This window comes from Salvelinus alpinus, chromosome 29 (assembly GCF_045679555.1).
Source record: "Salvelinus alpinus chromosome 29, SLU_Salpinus.1, whole genome shotgun sequence".
Classification (NCBI taxonomy): domain Eukaryota; kingdom Metazoa; phylum Chordata; class Actinopteri; order Salmoniformes; family Salmonidae; genus Salvelinus; species Salvelinus alpinus.
Window position 1 is genome coordinate 39,794,254 of NC_092114.1, and position 16,244 is coordinate 39,810,497.

General features: G+C 45.9%; 1 protein-coding gene across 4 annotated transcripts in view; it reads left to right on the forward strand.

The window, feature by feature from the left end:
- Positions 1-16,244, forward strand: part of LOC139559003 (glutamate receptor ionotropic, kainate 5-like) — a 92,415-nt gene that overhangs the window by 71,358 nt on the left and 4,813 nt on the right. For all 4 annotated transcript variants that reach the window (XM_071374591.1, XM_071374590.1, XM_071374593.1 and 1 more), the window contains exons 10-19: positions 1,333-1,485; positions 5,185-5,289; positions 5,521-5,628; positions 6,316-6,519; positions 8,708-8,821; positions 10,669-10,778; positions 11,070-11,243; positions 12,627-12,792; positions 13,187-13,412; positions 14,949-15,077. In XM_071374591.1, coding sequence (XP_071230692.1) covers positions 1,333-1,485; positions 5,185-5,289; positions 5,521-5,628; positions 6,316-6,519; positions 8,708-8,821; positions 10,669-10,778; positions 11,070-11,243; positions 12,627-12,792; positions 13,187-13,412; positions 14,949-15,077 — 1,489 coding nt within the window. The remainder of the gene's footprint in view (positions 1-1,332; positions 1,486-5,184; positions 5,290-5,520; positions 5,629-6,315; positions 6,520-8,707; positions 8,822-10,668; positions 10,779-11,069; positions 11,244-12,626; positions 12,793-13,186; positions 13,413-14,948; positions 15,078-16,244) is intronic.

Here is a 16,244-nt window from a genome sequence, read left to right on the forward strand (position 1 = left end):
CAGGCGGGCTCAGAGTCAGGACAGGCAAGGGTCAAAACCAAGAGGGCGAGAAAAGAGAGACTGGGAAAAGCAGGAGCTGAGACACAAAAACGTTGGTTGACTTGACAAACAAGACAAACTGGCACAGGGAGACAGGAAACACAGGGATAATTACACCGGGGATAATAAGCGACACCTGCAGGGGGTGGAGACAAGCACAAGGACAGGTGACTCAGATCAGGGCGTGACACATATACTACTACAGAAACTTACTCATATACTGCTACAGTAACTTACTCATATCGTGTCAGCCAAGTATTTTTCTTGTGTACTCACTACTGCTAAGTTACCCTCCTGGTGTTACCCGTACATATTTTGACTACTACCCGTATACTCTCGATACTAACTTATACTGCTCTAGCATTATATATTTTATACTATAACAGTATAATGACATCCAATTTCACATTCCCTCATACATTCTCACTCATACACTTACTCGTACGTGCAATGCCACACATTTACTCGTACATTTCTAGGTCATACAGAGCAGAGGAGGCTGGTGGTAATGGCTGGAATGGGAGAAACGGAACGGTATCAAACATATGGAAACCCCGTTTGACTCCGTTCCATTAATGCCAATCCAGCCATTACGATGAGCCCGTTCTCCTATAGCCCCTCCCACCAGCCTCATACACAGACTTTATCACTATTCCTTTTGACACAATCAAACTGACAGTCGAGGTACACAGATTGCCATGCTGTCACTCACAATCTGTGTGATTCACACTCTGTCCGGTTGACTGATGCCTAACCAGATGTCATTAATGTTCAAGGGATAGTTCGGGATTTTGGCATTGAGGCCCTTTATCTACTTCCCCAGTCAGATGGAAGTTGCTAACTAGCGCTAGCACAATTGCTAACTAACATGCTTCCAGTCATTGCGCTAACGCTAGTTAGCATTGGTTCACAAAACGACCCCTAACAGCCTTCATACTGGACACAGAGACATAAAAATGGTTTCCACGAGTTCATCTGACTCTGGGGAAGTAGATAAAGGGCCTCATTGCCAAAATCCCAACGTATCCCTTCAAGGTTTGATTGAATCACATCGCTTTGGCACAGACCACAGTGCCACCTTGTTGACTGAGAAATGTTACATCTATCTCAATGTTTCTGTCTTTCTTTCTCCATCTCTCTCTCTATCCTTATGCCTGCCTCCCTCATCTTTCTCTCTCTTTCTCTCTCTGCCATTGTGCCTCTCTCCGTCTCTCTTTCCTTTCCCCCCCTCCCTATGTCTTTCTTACTCTCTCTCTGAGAACATTAGTATCAACTATTCTCTCTCTCCCACAGCTGTCGTCGGCTCTCATGTTTGATGCGGTGCATGTGGTGGTGGGGGCGGTGCGTGAGCTCAACCGGAGTCAGGAGATTGGAGTGAAGCCGCTCAGCTGCACCACTCCTCAGATCTGGCAGCATGGCACCAGCCTGATGAACTACCTGCGCATGGTACCCACACCTGCTCTCTCTTTACTCAATACTGTCCCAATACTGTCCCGATGCTGTCCCAATACTGTCCCAACACTGTCCCGATGCTGTCCCAATACTGTCTCAATACTGTCCCAATACTGTCCCGATGCTGTCCCAATACTGTCCCGATGCTGTCCCAATACTGTCCCAATACTGTCCCGATGCTGTCCCAATACTGTCTCAACACTGTCCCAATGCTGTCCCAACTATCCCATTGTAATGTTGTTGTAAGTTTTGTTGACTACAGAAACCTTTAGTTCACCAGTGTGGTTTTTCTTTCCTGCATGTTGTCCAAACTAGCCAATTGTGCCACCTGCATATAAGCCAACTCATTGTTGTCTTGCCCAGGCAACAATGTAACATCGTCCCAATAGGTCCAGTGCTTAGTGGAAATATGCAACATAGCATGGTACATCCACCTGTTACTGAACATTGTCCCAACTAGAGTGGCTAGCTATTTATGCATTTGTCCACGTAGCCAACTCGTTCTCCTGCCAAGGCAACAATGTGATGTTGTTGAATAGAGACCAGTCAGGTTCTAATAGATTCCATGCTTAGCCAAAACATGGCTACCTTTGGTCATGAACTACAGAAGAAACAAGGGTTGCGGGGCAAATCCATTTAAAATCAGTACATTTGCGGGATGAATGGCATTTCAGCTCATAAAATAAAAGTGATATAACTTTGCAATTCATGAAGTGACTCCGGAATTATTGAGCAATTGACTGAGTTGGTTTGGAATTGACCCCAACTCTACCAGTAGGTTAACTAGTGAATAGCACAGCTCCACCTAGCAAAACGTTAGTGCTTGAAGCACTATCTTATAACCTTCGTGTCGCCTTTGGGGCATTCGTATGTTGTCACGTATACATTTAAGTCATTTAGCAGACGCTCTTATCCAGAGCGACTTACAAGTTGGTGCATTCACCTTATGATGTCCAGTGGAACAACCACTTTACAATAGTGCATCTAACTCTAAGGGGGGGGGGGGGGGGGGGGTTAGAAGGATTACTTTATCCTATCCTAGGTATTCCTTAAAAAGGTGGGGTTTCAGGTGTCTCCGGAAGGTGGTGATTGATTCCGCTGACCTGGCTTCGTGGGGGAGTTTGTTCCACCATTGGGGTGCCAGAGCAGCGAACAGTTTTGACTGGGCTGAGCGGGAGCTGTACTTCCTCAGAGGTAGGGAGGCGAGCAGGCCAGAGGTGGATGAACGCAGTGCCCTTGTTTGGGTGTAGGGCCTGATCAGAGCCTGAAGGTACGGAGGTGCCGTTCCCCTCACAGCTCCGTAGGCAAGCACCATGGTCTTGTAGCGGATGCGAGCTTCAACTGGAAGCCAGTGGAGAGAGCGGAGGAGCGGGGTGACGTGAGAGAACTTGGGAAGGTTGAACACCAGACGGGCTGCGGCGTTCTGGATGAGTTGTAGGGGTTTAATCGCACAGGCAGGGAGCCCAGCCAACAGCGAGTTGCAGTAATCCAGACGGGAGATGACAAGTGCCTGGATTAGGACCTGCGCCGCTTCCTGTGTGAGGCAGGGTCGTACTCTGCGAATGTTGTAGAGCATGAACCTACAGGAACGGGTCACCGCCTTGATGTTGGTTGAGAACGACAGGGTGTTGTCCAGGATCACGCCAAGGTTCTTAGCGCTCTGGGAGGAGGACACAATGGAGTTGTCAACCGTGATGGCAAGATCATGGAACGGGCAGTCCTTCCCCGGGAGGAAGAGCAGCTCCGTCTTGCCGAGGTTCAGCTTGAGGTGGTGATCCGTCATCCACACTGATATGTCTGCCAGACATGCAGAGATGCGATTCGCCACCTGGTTATCAGAAGGGGGAAAGGAGAAGATTAATTGTGTGTCGTCTGCATAGCAATGATAGGAGAGACCATGTGAGGATATGACAGAGCCAAGTGACTTGGTGTATAGCGAGAATAGGAGAGGGCCTAGAACAGAGCCCTGGGGGACACCAGTGGTGAGAGCACGTGGTGTGGAGACAGATTCTCGCCACGCCACCTGGTAGGAGCGACCTGTCAGGTAGGACGCAATCCAAGCGTGGGCCGCGCCGGAGATGCCCAACTCGGAGAGGGTGGAGAGGAGGATCTGATGGTTCACAGTATCAAAGGCAGCCGATAGGTCTAGAAGGATGAGAGCAGAGGAGAGAGAGTTAGCTTTAGCAGTGCGGAGCGCCTCCGTGACACAGAGAAGAGCAGTCTCAGTTGAATGACTAGTCTTGAAACCTGACTGATTTGGATCAAGAAGGTCATTCTGAGAGAGATAGCAGGAGAGCTGGCCAAGGACGGCACGTTCAAGAGTTTTGGAGAGAAAAGAAAGAAGGGATACTGGTCTGTAGTTGTTGACATCAGAGGGATCGAGTGTAGGTTTTTTCAGAAGGGGTGCAACTCTCGCTCTCTTGAAGGCGGAAGGGACGTAGCCAGCGGTCAAGGATGAGTTGATGAGCGAGGTGAGGTAGGGGAGAAGGTCTTCGGAAATGGTCTGGAGAAGAGAGGAGGGGATAGGGTCAAGCGGGCAGGTTGTTGGGCGGCCGGCCGTCACAAGACGCAAGATTTCATCTGGAGAGAGAGGGGAGAAAGAGGTCAAAGCACAGGGTAGGGCAGTGTGAGCAGAACCAGCGGTGTCGTTTGACTTAGCAAACGATGATCGGATGTCGTCGACCTTCTTTTCAAAATGGTTGACGAAGTCATCCGCAGAGAGGGAGGAGGGGGGGGGGGGGGGGAGGAGGATTCAGGAGGGAGGAGAAGGTGGCAAAGAGCTTCCTAGGGTTAGAGGCAGATGCTTGGAATTTAGAGTGGTAGAAAGTGGCTTTAGCAGCAGAGATAGAAGAGGAGAATGTAGAGAGGAGGGAGTGAAAGGATGCCAGGTCCGCAGGGAGGCGAGTTTTCCTCCATTTCCGCTCGGCTGCCCGGAGCCCTGTTCTGCCCTGTATACTACTGCTCTTGTTTTGTGGTTGTTGTAGGTTGTGGTGTTGATGGTATTCTTCCGATCTTCATTGTAGTGCTCTGCTGGGCAGCTTATTTTCTCTCCATCCTCGCTTCCTCCTTCATTCCACCTCCTATCGGAGTCTGCCACTTCGTATCTTCCACCATCTGTTTCTCCACTCATCTCTCTTCAGTCTCAGACAATGTTTTCTCGCTCTCCGTGCATCATTCCATCATTCGTACACTCTCTTTGGCAGTGGTTCCTCTCCTCTCCCCCCTCTTTCCCCCGCTCTGTTGTTCCTCGTTTGGGCATCTCTCATTCTACCTCTCTTTCAGGGTATAATTCATCCCGAGTCTCTCTCTCCACGCTGCACCCTCCGTCTCTCTGCTTGCCTTTTGTTTTAGCCATACATCTCTCTGTCTCTCTCGCCACTCTCAGCCATCTAATATACCGCCGCCAAGCCTAGCTATCGCCTAGTTTGTTTGTCTGGGCTGAATCTCTCCCTCTGTCTTTCGCTCTGTTTCTCTGTCCCTCCCCTCTCTTTCTGTCCAACATAATTTTTCTCTCTATTTGCTACACTCTCTCTCTCTGGCTACTTGAAAGAATACATTTTGTTTTTCACTCTCTTGCTTCCCCCCTCTCTCTCTCTCTCTCTCTCCCTCACTCCGTCTCTGTCTCTCTCTCTGTGTCTCTTCCTCACTCCCTTTCTCTTTCTCTCTCTTTCTCTCTCTTTCTCTTTCTCTCAGGTGGAGTATGATGGGTTGACCGGCAGGGTGGAGTTCAACAGCAAAGGCCAGAGGACAAACTATACCCTGAGGATCCTGGAGAAGCACCATGGGGGTCATAAAGAGGTCAGGGGGTCAAGGGGTAATGGGCTCAAATGTGACTGGGTCACGGTGGGGTCGGGTTTGAATGGCTCTATTTATGAGTTGATTTGACAAGAACTGGAGTTAGATGCACTATACGTATTGACGAATGCATACACATTGATCACGGGTTTACCCCTATTGTCTATCTCTTTCTCTTCGTCCCCCCTCCCCCTCTCCCAATCCTTTTCTTTCCTTCGTCATCCCCGTGTATAGATCGGAATCTGGTACTCTAACAACACGTTGGCGATGAACTCGACGTCTCTGGACATCAACATGTCGGAGACGTTAGCTAACAAGACGCTCATCGTCACCACCATATTGGTAAAGACATTGTGGTTTTCGCAAATTTGCATTGGTAGAATGTGAAACTGTTGGTTTTCTGTTGGCCATTTTGGGTTAAAACAAGATGAAGTTTAATTTAGCAAGAAGAAAAATAAAAAAAGAGTCAGTCAGAGGTACACTAATCATTTTATTGTACGGTAACTTGTAATATCTGTTCTTTACACCTGATCAAGTAAGTGCTAAGTAGATGTTAATGTCATTCGTGTCTAATAGGTCGCTTATTGCCGCTTAGTGACAAATCATTTTGCCAGTGACCTATATATGCGAGAAATTACAATATATGTAAATGAGGGTGTGTGCACACATTCCAAGTGAAGATTCAGCCCTTACTAAATGCTTCAGGACACTGTTCCTTCTTTGAATTATGATGAAGAGATATTCAGCCGTTTACTTCAAAAAAACATATTACATATAGATTTACATTTTAGTCACTTAGCAGACGTTCTTATTCCAGAGATAGTTAGTTAGTGCATTCATCTGAGGATTGCTAGGTGAGACAACCACATCTCACAGTCATAGTGATCAAATGTTTTCCTTAATAAGTGGCTATCAACCAAGTCAGTGCTAGTAACAAAAGACAAGAGCGAGTGTATAGATATATATATATATATACTTTTTTTAATCAACACGTTTCGGTAAATGCCTTTTGATTTCCTGCTATTGCAGGAGAACCCGTATGTGATGCATAAGTCCAACTACCAGGAGCTGCAGGGAAACGACCGGTACCAGGGCTTCTGTGTGGACATGTTAAGAGAGCTGTCGGACATGTTGAAGTTCTCCTTCAGGATCAAGCTGGTGGATGACGGTCTGTACGGAGCGCCTGAACCAAATGGTTCCTGGACAGGCATGGTGGGAGAGCTCATCAATAGGGTAAGTGCACACACACACACACACACACACACACACACACACACACACACACACACACACACACACACACACACACACACACACACACACACACACACACACACACACACACACACACTCTCTCACTCTATCATACATACACACACACACACACACACACACACACACACACACACACACTCTCTCACTCTATCATACATACACACACACACACACACACACACTCTCTCACTCTATCATACATACACACACACACACACACAAACACCATCCAGACGACTGGCTGTAATGGTGGGTCAATAGGGTGGGTCTTCAATCAGTCAAAGTCAGCCTTAAATATTCGGCATGGTAACTAACCTGGATAGAATCCTTGGTCTTGGAGAGCTATAGGGATGTCTGGCTTTGGCCCAGCTCTGCACTACAATACCTGATACAATTCATCTAAGTTGTGATGATTAGTTGATTTCTTTAATCAGGTTTTAGTGCAGGGATGGAACAAAAACCTGCTAAGCTCTCTAGTACCGTGGTTGGTGACCACTGATCAAAGTCTGCTAATAGTCGTGCTAACCTGTAGCTGTTAGTGGTATAGAACTTAGTGGTATAGAACTTTCCCCAAATCCTGGTAAGAGGATTCTCAGATTTCTTGCTTATTAATTGCAGGAATCTTCCAACCAGGATTTCTGTAAAACTGGGGAATTTGGGGAAAGTAACCAGAATGTTGCATCCCTTGTCACAGCTTTTACAACATACTGTTTGTATGTGTTTGTTTACATTGAGCCAACTCAAGTCTATGAATCTCAACTCTCCCGTAAATAGTCCCTTGCGGTAGCAGCTGACGCAGCAAAATGTATTGGAATCCGCAAGGCACTCAAAGCTCTTTCAACTGCTCTTTCCGTAACAACAACAACAGGGACTACTGTTTCTATTTTGTTTGTGAATGCGAAGGATATTTTGGCCACAACGCCACAGACCCACCCATTATTTTACCACACTTGCTGTTGCCGTAACATCGTTTTGAGCTAATGTTGCCACCACTCAAAACGACAACTGCAATTACTGATGCTATCTGTGTGGCCCTATCTCGACTCCCGATAGTGTCTAATAACGTTGTTACTGATAATGGTAATGATAATGATGATGACGTCTGTAATGACCTTACCTTCCCCTTGTGTGAGTGGGGCTGGTGGGGTAGTGGAGCCATGCGTGACCCAACCAACTCGTTAAGAGGCTAATGTCTCTGTCGCACACACGTGGATGAACACGTGTACACGCGCGCACACACACCACACACATGCACTCGTGTGGAGTGGACACACTCTTGGTGGCACACACGGAGAGACACACACTAATGGAGCCCCCCCCCCCCCCACACACACACACACACACAAGGTTATGTAAATTCCATGAAAACACACACACTCTCACTTAATTTTTAAATAAGCATCGTTATGCAATAACCACACACAAAAACTAACATTCCCTAAACACTTCATTGAATAACACACTTACCCACCCCCCTCTCTCCCGCTCTTCTCTCCTGCTACTGCCTGATGAAAGTGGGTGAAACTCGTTAATGAGTATGTCCTCATTAATCAATTAATATGTAGTTAAGGAACAGAGAGGTGTCTGGGGTCTTGTTTTTGTTGGATCAGCCATGCACTCTATGATGACTCTGTCCTCTATGGTGTTTCCTTCCCCTCTCCTTCCTCTCTACCTCGCTCTTGAAGAATCTTCCCCTCCTCCTCTTACACTACGGAGTCTACACTCACCCCTGCAGGGCTCCTATATGTCAAGACTGCTTTCAAGTTCTCCTCGATAACCCCAATTGACCCCTTTTTTTAATCTGTATCTCTCCATCTCTCTGCTCTCACTCCCTCTTTCTTCGACTCCCCTCTGTCTTATATCTGTCTCTGTATTTTCTCTCTCCCTCCCTTTCGCTGTCTTTCTTTCTCATTCTTTCTCTCTCTATCTCTCTCCCCCTTCTTTCTCTCCATCTCTCTCTCCTTTCTCTTGCTCTCTCTCTCTCTCCTTTCTCTCGCTCTCTCTCTCTCTCTCCCTTCTCTCACTTTCTCTCTCTCCCCCTTCTCACTCTCTTTCTCTCTCGATTGCTCTCTCTCTCTCTCTATCTCTCCTGTCTCTCTGTCGCGCTCTCTACCCCCCTATCCATCTCCATCCCTCTCTCCCACAGAAAGCAGACTTGGCGGTAGCTGGGTTCACCATCACCTCAGAGAGGGAGAAGGTCATAGATTTCTCCAAACCCTTCATGTCTCTGGGCATCAGCATCCTGTACAGAGTCCATTTGGTAAGATGACCACAGAGACAAATCCATTAAGTTATGATTTATCACTATGGGTAAGGCACTGCCATTGACTACAGATTATGTGTGCTGTACTATGTTGGTGCTTTTCCACTGTGGGAGTTGGTGCTCTTCCCATGTCCTTAGTGTCAGTTCTAGCTATGAAAATGCAATTTCCCCAGTATAACATTTGGTCTGATTTGATAATACCAGAAGGTTTTAGAAAGCCTCAGGCTGGACCAGGGCTACAGTGGAAAATGCTCCGTTTTGTACATTGTTCCCTATATGGCTTAGTTGTTACTACCTCGGGTAACACTTAATCTGTTTATAGACCATTATAAAATGGCTTGGTTGTAAACTGTCTATCAGCTGTGGATGTATTTAGTAACATTGGCGAGTACAGTGCATAAATCATTTATTATGAGGACACGTAATCATATACAAGTCAATACAATGAATAGGCATGTATTCAAACAATAGCTTGATGATTATAAGCAGTTCATAAGCAGACCTTAAACTGAAGTGTCACCCAACCATATTCATCCAAAAAGGAATTATCACATATGGACAGCAAACAAGCCACATTACTCTGTAGCAGGGTATCCTTATGAAAATGTGGCACCGGGCATTTGACTGGCAATATTGTAATTTACCGGAAATTTGAGAAATTTACCTGACCCATATGCATTGTGTGCGTAACCTAATTAGGGCGTCCCACCCATGGTGCTCAGAATGACAGAAATCACATTTAGATTTCATATTTAACAGAACGTGTAAGTCGAGGATGCAACGTGCGGTTCCTTCTTACCAAATTCTGATGGACACTGAAGATGTCCTCAGCCAACAACACGAGTAATGAACAGCAAAACCACTAGCCTATGCAGATGTACTATCCCCCATACTAGAAGTTGATATATTCTATTTATCAGTTGGTCTAGAGAGAAATAGCCTGTTCCAAACAGACTCTGGGACGAAACATCCCAAATTCATACAACCAGTAAAAAAAAATACAAAAATAAACGTCAAAAAAGCAATGAGTCTGATGCAACAGATCAGAACGTTTAGCTTCAAATGTTAACAAACGATTATTTATTCACATTATAAGCGCAGCAATGCGCACGTGGCCTACGTGCCCATGTTCGTTCCAAAATGTGTGTTGCGCTGATGACGCAAGCCTGCCTTCCGTTGCATTTAAACTAGCAGCTCTCGCCGTTGTCCTGACCGATTCTCAGCTCATTGGCTCTGTGTACGTTTGCTATAAGCAAGCTTGTGATTAATACGATGCGTAACGGATATACTGTACACACGAGCCAATTTCATTTCACAAAAGTATGCAAATGAACCTATAGACCGATAAGCATGCCCAGTCAAATGCATTTCCATCGACTGGTATGTCCATCAATGAATAGCCTAAAAAGGGTCATTTTGCGATGTTTTATTTATTTATACACTTTTTTTATAGGCCAAAAGCCGGCTATTACCAGCTAACGGAAACCCAGCTCTGTAGTCGAGTATATTCAGTCCCCCAAGGGTTTACAGAGCATGCAGGAAAACCATTATCAATGTAATTACTCAAGCTGTCCTGAGTCGTATTCATTAGGCACCAAATGGAAGAAAACGGGCTGAAACAGTGAGGGACTACCGGAACTTGTCCAATAAGAAACACTTGTTTTCATCTTCTATTGCAAAACCTTTTGCTACATTGTGCAATGGTGGATATGGTCCTGTACTCACATTGCCCAGTCTGTAATGAAATCAATGCCAATACTTTGTCCCCTTGTGTTTGAAATCTGAACTGCACCATCTGGTATTGATCTCCGTTAACACCATCTTTGTCTTCATCCTCCAATCAGGGACGGAAGCCAGGTTATTTCTCCTTCCTGGACCCGTTCTCTCCAGCCGTGTGGCTCTTCATGCTGCTGGCCTACCTGGCTGTCAGTTGTGTGCTCTTCCTAGCCGCCAGGTAACTAACTACGCCACCTACTGGGCTGGGGGACACCTCAACCTGCATACACTCTAGATAGAGTAGCCTGGTGGCTATGCAGCACGTACAGATCAGGGACCAGGTTATACAGAGGTCGCATCTTATATCTAATGTGCCCCAAATCTCCTTTCCCTCGTCTACTTATCTAATAGAGAGGTTATGAAATGCAATTTTGGGGATCCTTTTTCACTCATTTTGACATGATGCTATTATGTAAAAATCATATGTTGAAGACTAAATAGTCCACGCTTCTCTCTGTCCACCTCCCAGGTTGAGTCCCTATGAGTGGTACAACCCTCACCCGTGTCTGATGGGGCGCAAGGACATGCTGGAGAACCAGTACACCCTGGGCAACAGCCTGTGGTTCCCCGTGGGAGGCTTCATGCAGCAGGGCTCTGAGATTATGCCCCGCGCCCTGTCCACACGCTGCGTCTCCGGGGTCTGGTGAGTGTGTATGGGTTGTGTGGGAGGGAGGTTGGGGGGGGGTGTGTGGGTGTGGGTGCGCGTGTGTGGCTAGCTACAGTATCAACCTCTGTATTACTTCCTCCTCCGCTTTACTCTTCTCCCAAAGCTACTGTTCATCAGATCAACCAGATGGCAGTCATATACTAATGGGAATTATATTATACCGCATTATACAACGGGTGGGTCTAATCCTGGATGCTGATTGGTTAAAACTGCATTCCAGCCGGTGTCTATTCCACAAGTTACCCCCGGCTAAATCTATGACGTTAAAATTCCTATTTACTCTGTTCCATCTGGCTGCGGAATCCACTGTCTCATCAGCCCAGCCAGGCAATTTATACACTAGATCTACACTGTAAAATGCATCTAGACATTATCTCCCATTGGTAATGACCTTGTTGTTATAACCTAATTGTGCCAATAAATCCTCCAAACAATGGCTTTTCACTGAAGTATACTCTTAGAAAAAAGGGTTCCAAAAGGGGTTATTCGGCTGTCCCCATAGGATAACCCTTTTTGGTTCCAGGTAGAACCTTTTTGGGTTCCAGGTAGAACCCTTTTGGGTTCCAGGTAGAACCCTTTTGGGTTCCATGTAGAACCCTCTGTGGAAAGGGTTCTACATGGAACCCAAAAGAGTTCTATCTGGAACCAAAAGATTTCTACCTGGAACCAAAAGGGTTCTTCAAAGGGTTCTCCTATAGAGACAGCCAAAGAACCCTTTTAGGGTAGAGATAGCATATTTTTTTCTAAGAGTGTATTTCACCAAACCTCCCCACTTTTTTACTCTCGTTGGTTAGCTCCATTAACTCTGAATTGTCTTGATACTGCAATGCACTGTTCAGAATAAAACGGTGTTCAACCTAAAGGGTAAAGTAGTCGTTTTTTTGATAATTATGTAGATGCTCAGACAATCAACAAACGTTCCATTAGATCAGTACAACTGTAACTGTTGACATGAAAACTGTTGACAGCACTCTGTGAATGGAAAGATTTCAACAATTTGTCCTTTGACCTTTACAAAGGTTCAGAACAAGAGCAACACTTTAAGGTGTAATATAATGCGGTAGTGGACTGGACACATATGAAGCCAGTTTCTGGACTAGGGTTGCAAAATTCTGCTAATTTACTCAAATTACCCAGGTTTTCCAGAAATCCTGGGTGGAAGACTCCAAGAATCAGTCAGGAATAAGGAGTGAATAAGCAGGAAATGCAACCATGATTTCTCGAAAACCTGCACATTTTGGGAAAGCTACCGTAATTCTGCAACACTATTCTGGACTAACAACTGAGCCCAGGAGTAGGCTTAACTTTGCCATAGCGTAACTTGTGATAATATGCCTGTCCCCTGTCCCTCCCTCCCAGGTGGGCGTTCACTCTAATCATCATCTCCTCCTACACGGCCAACCTGGCAGCTTTCCTTACAGTTCAGAGGATGGAGGTGCCCATCGAGTCTCCTGACGACCTGGCTGACCAGACCAACATCCAGTATGGTACCATCCAAGGAGGCTCTACCATGACCTTCTTCATGGTATGGATTGTGTGTGTGTGGGCGCCCCAGATGTATTTGATGGGGGGTTCCTGTGTAATTGATGGGAGGGTTCCTGTGTAATTGATGGGGGTCCTGTGTATTTGGTGGGGGGTCCTGTGTATTTGGTGGGGGTTCCTGGGTATTTGATGGAGGTTCCTGGGTATTTGATGGAGGTTCCTGTGTATTTGATGGGGGGGTCCTGTGTATTTGATGGGGGGGGTCCTATGTATTTGAATGGGGGTCCTGTGTATTTGATGGGGGTTCCTGTGTATTTTATAGGGGGTTCTGTGTATTTGGTGGGGGTACGTGTGTTTGAGACACAATGTATCACAAAAAGTTGGCACTTTCCCCTTTCTTTTCTTGCCATGACAACCTTCAACACACCTATAAACAGAACTCGCGCTACCAGACGTACCAGCGCATGTGGAACTACATGCATTCCAAGCAGCCCAGTGTGTTTGTGAAGAGCACGGAGGAGGGCATCGCCCGCGTGGTCAACTCAAAATACGCCTTCCTGCTGGAGAGCACCATGAACGAGTACCACCGCCGCCTCAACTGTAACCTCACCCAAATAGGAGGTCTGCTCGACACCAAGGGCTACGGCATTGGCATGCCCCTGGGTGAGTGGAGGGGGGGGGGGGGGGGTAGATCTGGGAGAGAGAGAGTACTTCACCCAGATAGAAGGCCTGCTTGACACCAAGGGCTACGGTTTTAGACCCTAACCACCAGGAGCTCTCTTCTTATTTGATGCAATTCCATCTAATTTACCATGTTATTACACCTTGACTTTATCACCCTACCCCTCGCTGTCTCATTTCATTTTGATGATCAAAATAAATGTAACGTTACATGTTCTTGCTGGAGGTCCACTTTAATATTAAACCCACATGTTTCAGATTGATTCCTGGCTACATATCACAGCCTTGGGGCAAATGACCATATAGGTCACTCTGTTTTAGCCTCCCATCATATCTGCCATCTCTTTCATCTGTTAAGCCCTCGAATCTATCATCAAATAATTCCATTCCATAGAAAAGCATTCCCCCCCCCCAAGAATTCCCAGAATTTCCAAACATCAAAGTCGGCCTCAGAGCTATCCGATTTCCCTCAAGGACATACCAGGGATAACATTTTTCCTCTTTCTTTCATCAACATGCCTTTAAGTTGCCCTCCAGCCCAAAGGTCAGAAATAACACACATCTCATCATCCACTTTTTTTTTTTTTTTTTAAGCCAGTCGCCATGGCTACAGTTGCTTTTTACTCTGCAGCCTTGATATTACACAAGCAGGTGGTTCTCAACGAAAGACTCAAGGACAGACTTGGATCCTTGTTTTTTTTATTTTTTTTAAATTATATATATGTCTTTACTCCAGCTATGTGTGAGCTCTTTCACCTTCCCTATTAGCCGGGGGTGGAACTGGGGTGGAACTGGGGTGGAACTGGGGTGGAACTGGGGTGGAACTGGGGTGGAACGCTTGGGAACAGAGGTCCCAAAGTCAAAATCTCAGAGGGAACATTTTGACATTTAACATTTTAGTTAGCTTTGTTAGCGGCGATCCATCTGGGAAGTTCCCAGAGTGATTTCCCCAGGTTCCACCCCAGCTAACTAGCCTATTACAGCATATTAACAGTATGTCTGGCTGGCCCACCTTACAACCTCTGACTTGTATGTATAATTGGTATTTGTTGCGTTGACACAACAGCACGGATGTCAACTTCTAAGGTTACAGTTGGCTCACATGTAGTGCAGAGTTCCAATTATACATGTTTCTCTCTCTCACTCACTCACCCCCTCCCTCTCTTTCTTTCTCCATCACCCTGTTCTCTACTCCTTTGTTAAGCCCTCTTTACTCCCAATCCTGTCTTGCTTCCTCGTTCCGTCTTGATTCGATTCAATTCAATGAACTTTATTGGCACGATAAGTCACTATCTTGTATTGCCAAGCAAGGACACAGGAAGTTAAATCAATAAGAGGTCATGGCGATACACAATGAATAGTAAATACAATTAACAATACAGTAATATTGTTCTCTCTCTCTTTCTCTCCTTCTCTACCTTGTCTGTCTGCTTCTCTCTCTCCCTCTCTCCGTTCCTCCCTCTCTCTGTAACTCTCTCTCTCCCTCCCGCCCTCTACCCCTCTCCACCTCTTCCCCAGGCTCACCGTTTAAAGAGGAGATCACTCTGGGGGTGTTGCAGCTGGCAGAGAACAACAGACTGGAGATCCTGAAGAGGAGGTGGTGGGAGGGGGGGCAGTGCCCCAAGGAGGAGGACCACCGAGCCAAGGGTTGGTACAGCACCACCTGTGCCAGTAGTTTTTATTTTATTTAACCTTTATTTAACCAGGAAGTCCCATTGAGGTCAGAATACTTTTTTTATCGCAAAGGGAGACTTGTCAAAGTACCAGCGCTAATGATCAGGGGCCCTATGACTGCTCATCTAGGATCAGTTTTTCTTTTTTGATCATAATCAATAAGATTACATGGACAGGGAGCACCTGATCCTAGATCAGCACTCCTACTCTGAGACGCTTGATACATGTGACTAGTGGTCTCCAATGAAACACTCGGTAGGACACTAACCCTCACACACCGTCACAACCCAGCATATACCTTGAATGAGGCTAGTAAATACGCAACATTTCCGTCCAGAGTGGATCTCCGTCAGGTCCTAGTCTTGGAGGTGCTCTGAAACGCTTATACGGACACCCGCATTCATCTTTTTAACGAGCGCCCAGAACTCCCATTTTTAACGAGCTCCCAGCACTCCCATTTTTAACGAGCTCCCAGCACTCCCAGCAACCGTCATTTGAACTTTGCCATTAGAATCTATACTTATTGCTGAGATAATGTTCATTTGTTCCAAACCAGCTGCAATGCAGTCACATTAGAATTGCACACTACTAATGCACAAAATACAATTTGTACACAATACAATGTGAACATTTCCTCAAGTAGTATTAAGCACTTGTTTCTTAGATACTTATAAAGTCAATGTTTTTTGGTGTCACAGAAGAGTGGGCACAAGTGAATTGGTAAATGTAGCCCATTCTATTCCCATCACGATGTCTCACAGCTGGAAATTCCATTTGCTTTAAGATATGTGTGTACTTGATCTAATTGTGATTATGTGTGTGTGAATATGTCGGGTTTATTTTGCCTCAACTTTAAAGATGGAATCTGCAGTAGGGGGTGTCTGTCCCAGCAGAGGTGAAGAGTCTAGCGCAACGTGGGGAAGAGAAAATTGTTTGCAGTACATATTCGGCTGTTTTATCGGACATGCAATGATGTCTGAGAGAAAGAAAAGCTGTGTTCGTTGTTTGCGATAACTTCTTGGTTGTTGTAATATCGCACACAGACTTGGTAGTTTCACCATGAAGGGTTCCAGCATTAAGAACAAACCACATTTGGAAGATGTCTTTAATTACTGCTATGATTACCGCATTTTTGTAATG